This window comes from Periplaneta americana, chromosome 2, assembly GCF_040183065.1.
Source record: "Periplaneta americana isolate PAMFEO1 chromosome 2, P.americana_PAMFEO1_priV1, whole genome shotgun sequence".
Taxonomy (NCBI): Eukaryota; Metazoa; Arthropoda; class Insecta; order Blattodea; family Blattidae; genus Periplaneta; species Periplaneta americana.
This window is the reverse complement of record NC_091118.1, coordinates 74,794,163-74,799,875: the sequence shown is the minus strand read 5'-3', so window position 1 is coordinate 74,799,875 and position 5,713 is coordinate 74,794,163. Positions and strand designations below refer to the sequence as shown.

The 5,713-nt window shown below is 39.3% G+C and overlaps 1 protein-coding gene across 1 annotated transcript; it reads left to right on the top strand.

Annotated features, from left to right (window-relative positions):
• Positions 1-1,898: 1,898 nt before the first annotated feature.
• On the top strand, positions 1,899-5,075 carry LOC138694337 (uncharacterized). Its single transcript, XM_069817956.1, has 2 exons — positions 1,899-3,418; positions 3,529-5,075. The coding sequence occupies exons 1-2, from the start codon at positions 3,045-3,047 to the stop codon at positions 4,922-4,924; spliced, it is 1,770 nt and encodes a 589-aa protein (XP_069674057.1). The 5' UTR covers positions 1,899-3,044; the 3' UTR covers positions 4,925-5,075.
• Positions 5,076-5,713: the final 638 nt, after the last annotated feature.

The window sequence follows — 5,713 nt, the reverse complement described above, 5'->3', positions numbered from 1 at the left end:
AAATGCTAATATATTCAATGCAGCAGATAAAGTCAGAGCTTTCAAGAGAAAATTGCAGTTCTGGAGGAGAAGTCTAGCCGGCCGTGAATTTGTAAGCTTCCCAGCTTTGAAAGATTTCCTTGAGGAGAACGAAGAAACTCTCCGCGAACTTAATGAAATCAATGAAGAATTTGTAAAGCATTTGGAGGATATGCGCCACACTGTAGAGCAGTATTTTCCAGAACAGGAAAGTGAAAACAGTTCTCAAAACGTGTGGGTCAAAAATCCATTTGACATCAAAGAAAAACCTTCTTCCCTCACTTCTGAAGAATATGAAGCATTACTGGAATTGACGTCTGATTCAACCCTGCAACCTCAGTTTAAGAATCTCCCTGTGATAGATTTTTGGCACAATCTGAGAAGAGAGTACCCAGTGTTATCAAAGAAAGCTATTACAATTCTACTTCCTTTTGTAAGTACTTACTTATGTGAAAATGGGTTTTCTGTGTATACGTCTATCAAAACTAAATTCCGGAAGAGACTGGATGCAGAACCAGACATGAGAGACTTCAGCTTTCCAACATTAAACCCGATATTAAAGAAATATGCAGGCGTAAACAACAAAAACATTCATCCCACTGATCTATTTCAAACAGGTGTTTTTTTTTTTTAAAGAAAGATTAAGTAACTGAATTTTAGTGTTAATTACAGACAGTGTTAACAATGCAAGTCGACTTAATTTCATTTATGCTTGTTATATATTTACTGATCTTTGTAACACTAGCAAATATATTTCAGACATATTTATAAATTTTTCAATGTATGTATAATGTGAGTTCAAAAACATGTTTAAAGTTAGTGGTAAAAATAAGCCGGGATTGCTAATCTTCCTAATAGCAGCAAATACAGTTCAACAACATTAGTTATAATTTTTAAATATATATGTGACATCAATAAAAATGTATAATGTTAGTGGTAAAAATAGATTTAGTAATTTAATATTTCACTGTAATATATATTCACACACACATCACTAATATTCCGCTCGGTTCCACAGTTTCATTTTTGGTTAAAAAGGGTTCCATGGATAGAAAAGTTTGAGAAACGCTGGTATACACTAATAAACTTATGTTTCTCTGCATGGGACCATGAAACCTTTGACAGATATACGAGGAGGATCCAGGAAATAACGACCATTCGGGCATACCCGCCGCGCAGCTGACTCCCCTTCCTTGTTTGAAGGTCAACTGGCTTCCTTAACATGTGTTCTCATAATGTTGTGAGTACTGGTTGCAACAAGTCGCCATTGTGCATTTTGTGTTACTTCAAAATGAACGACGTGATTGATAATCCCGCCGACTGTGAGGTGAGGAGTGTGATTCGATTTTTGAATGCCCGACATTTGAAACCTGCAGAAATTTACCGGCAATTGAAAGAAGTGTATGGTGATACTGTAATGAATGAAAGAAATGTGAGAAAATGGTGCGAAATGTTCAACAATGGGCGAACAAATGTCCACGATGAAACTCGACCCAGATGCCCATCACTCATCAAGAAGACCTGAAGACTAAAGTGAACGACAGAATCTTGCAAGACAGGCGCACATCACTCGACGAATTGCATATTGCCTTTCCTGACATTTCTCGTTCTTTGCTTGGTGAAATTGTGTCGCAACATCTTGGCTACCACAAAATCTGTGCACGATGGGTTCCACGGCAACTGAGTGACCAACACAAAACTCAGAGAATGGCCTCAGCATTGACATTCTTGATGCGATATCACACAGATGGAGACGCCTTTCTTGATCAAATTGTGACTGGTGATGAGACCTGGGTGTCTCACAACACCCCAGAGACCAAGCGCCAATCACGTGAGTGACATCATCCCTCATCACCCAAGAAACCGAGAAAATTCAAACAGACTCTCTCAACACAAAAAGTCATGGCTACTGTCTTTTGGGATCGCAAAGGTGTTCTTTTGCTGGATTTCATGCCAAAAGGCATTACGATCAATGCAAATCGTTATTGTGAGACTTTACGAAAACTACGGCGAGCCATCCAAAACAAGAGGCGAGGAATGCTTTCGAGAGGAGTTGTGCTTCTTCACGACAATGCCTGCTCGCACACTGCTGCTTCAACTCGAGAATTGCTGGATCAATTCGGTTGGGAAATCTTTGATCATCCGCCCTATAGTCCAGACCTTGCTGCTAGAGATTTTCACCTTTTCACTAAGCTGAAAGACTTTCTGGGTGGTACGCGTTTTGGAAGTGATGAAGAGTTGAAGAAGACAGTGAACACCTGGCTTAATGAACTGGCGGCAGAGGAGTATAACACGGGAATTCTAAAGCTAGTGAACAGATACGACAAATGTTTAAATGTAGGTGGTGATTATGTAGAGAAGTAAAGGAAGCTTCAGTTATGTAACAGACTTTGTTTTTTCAAATAAATATTTTTTTTTTAATTAATAGGGGAAGTCCGTGTAACTTGGACCAGTGTGTAACTTGATCCACCGATGCAATCACTATTTCCAGGATAGTTTGCAAGGTACTTTATACAGCGCTTTGAACCTTCTACATGGTAGGCAACTGTCCATAAATCTCATTATGCAGGGTTGGCTTGACACGGTCATAACGGTGTCGAACATTCTGTCCCCAAATTCTTCAAATCTTTTCACAATAGTTTGACAGCGTGTTGTGCGAAGAAGTTTAGAAATACAAGACTGCCTTATACATACGAAGAAATACCAGTGTTTGAGGTAAGTTGAGTGAAATTTATATCAATGTTTGTAAAGTAGTTTTTACGTAAATAATTTTTAAGTGTTTCTTTTACAATGCGTGTAAATTGAACCATCACAAAGCGTGTAACTTGAACCAATGCTAAAATGTACCAACCCTTACAATATAACAAATTTAGAAGATAAAATTGTCCATTATGTCTTCACTAGTGTGAATTTCCAAAAATCAGAGGTCAGTGGATGAAAATTTTGTAAGGACATCTAATTATAATATTATTTATATAATATTATATAAATAATAATATTATAAAACATTACTTTAGTTTATTTCAATGTTAATAATATTTTATTTCTTAAATTATGTAATAAGACTTCGTTTCATTTGGTGGGTCGACAATTACAACTTTTTAATTAATTCTGCTTTCGCCATTACTTTACAGATGACTACAAGACCGGCAAGAAAAGCGAAGGGAGTGTATGGGAAGTGGAAAGAAGAAAATCTGCAATTCGCTTTAGTTGCAATATCGGAAGGGGTTGGCGTCAATGAGGCTGCACGAAAGTATAATATACCTAGTGCCACCCTTAAAAGATACAACAAAAGGAAGGATGCTAAAATTAGACAGCCTGGTCACCCACTTGACTTGCCACAAGAGGTGGAAAATGATTTTGTGACACATCTTCTGCAGCTAGAAAAAATGTTCTATGGGTAAATACATTACAGCAAAATGTATATTAGGGCCTGCATTAGGCCTACAACTTAATTCAATCAAACTTAATATAGGCCTAATACTTAATCTGCTTATTCTTTAATTTCAGACTGACACGGAGAAGTGTTATGCAATTAGCATACGAGATTGCAGAGAAGAATAAACTGGCCACTCGGTTCAACAAGGAAACGAAGTCTGCCGGCAAAGAATGGTTTTCCGGCTTTATGAAGCGCCATCCCGAACTTAGCCTTAGGCAGCCAGAAGCCACATCACTTGCCAGGGCTTCAGGATTCAACAGGGTTGTAGTCGGCAAGTTCTTTGACACATTGGAAGAACTTGTCGACCAACACAAATTAACTGCTGCCAGAATATTCAACATGGACGAGACATCCCACACTGTCGTTCAACGCCAAGAGAAGATTCTGGCACAGAGGGGAAAACATCAGGTTGGAGCCATTTCTTCGTGTGAGCGAGGTCAGAATGTAACAGGAGTGTATGCCATGAGTGCGAGTGGCTTCTTTGTACCTCCTATGCTGATTTACGCTAGGGAAAAAATGATGGAGTCTCTCACATTTGGAGCACCTCCTAACACCATCTTCCGCTGTCAGGATAAGGGATGGATGGATTCTGACACATTCTGTGAATGGATTAGGCACTTCATTAGAACTGTCAAACCCAGCCCTCAGGAGAAAGTACTGTTTATTTTAGATGGTCACAGTAGCCATACGCAATCGCTCAAAGCGATTGAGATCTGCCGTCAGTACGGTGTGATTATGTTATCTCTACCTTCGCACTGCACGCACCGTCTCCAACCACTGGATGTGTCGTTCTTCAAACCTCTGAACACATTCATGTCAGCTGCCATATCAACGAAGATGAGGGAACTTCCAGGACAGCGGCTGAATGCCCAGCATATTGCCTCACTGGTAGGAGTGGCATTCCCCAGAGCAGCAAATATGCAGATTGCAATGAATGGCTTCAGGCACACTGGTCTTTGGCCTATCGACCGAAATGTGTTTTCAGAGGCTGGTTTCGCGCCTTCTTTGGTGACCGATCGGCCTTTGAATGATGAGCCATCAGCATCAGCATCTCGGGCAGCAGAAGAAGTGGAAGGAGCAACAACAGCAGCATCAGCAGAGAAAAAGATGGGAGACAATGTGGAGCTACTTTCTGGTCTCACAGAATATGTGTCAGTGAAGGAAATAAGCCCTTTGCATTCGTCTTTAAAATCTGGACAGAGAAAATCCGGAACGAGATACAATGCATCTGGCGTAGTGCTGACCGCTACGCCACACAAGAATGCTCTGCAGCAACAATCAGATGGGAAGGCCGCAAAGAAGAGAAAATTATTTGATTCGAAAGTTAAGGTGACATCCAAAACACGCTGTGTTATTTGTGGTGAAAGTGAGAACAAAGACTGGATTCAGTGCAATTGGTGTGGAAAATGGGCCCACGAAGAATGTGCTACAATTACAGATGAACTATTTTATTATTGTTGTATGTGAAATCATTGCTTGACACAAATTTTTGTTTGAATAAACAACATTATAGGAGTTAAATGTGTTTAATATGCCTGATCCAAGTTACACGATCCTCTGGTTCATATTACACGACCCTGGCTCAAGTTACATGGCTTCGAAATTTTGATTAAATTTTATTTTTGAAGTATTAGAATTAAAATTAGTGAAGTCTTATTCTACTTAGGGATTTATTATGGCAATCTACCATCATAAAAAATTCAGGGACATTTTTCTCAATATTTTAAGTGAGTTACGGCGATTCAAACTTAGGTGGTCCAAATACACGGTCCTCCCCTACAACAAAACCAGGGGCGGACGCAGGATTTTTTTTCGGGGAGGGATTTGAGGAGATAGTAAAAATGGAATAAAGAGAAATAAGTCTATATGTTCACAATTTGTTTCCGACTCACAAACATTTACAAGTTGGCCTGAGTAGCGTAGTCGGTATAGCCTTCTGTGCTCAAAGTTGCGGGTTCTATCCCAGCACAGATCGATGGCATTTAAATGTGACAGGCCTCATATCAGTAAATTTATTGGCATGTAAAATAAGTCCTGCGGGAAAAAATTCTGACACACCAGTAACCTCAGCAATTGCGAGCGTTGTTAAATAAACCACAATTTTTTAATTTTAATATTTACAATGACTGCAATACAAAAACAATGACAGTGATATTTACAGAAGAAGGTGACGAGGCTTCTTAGACATTTCATCCAGTACTTCATAAGCTTTTATTTATACATTTTTATGTTTCATCATCAAGACCAGTCCATTTA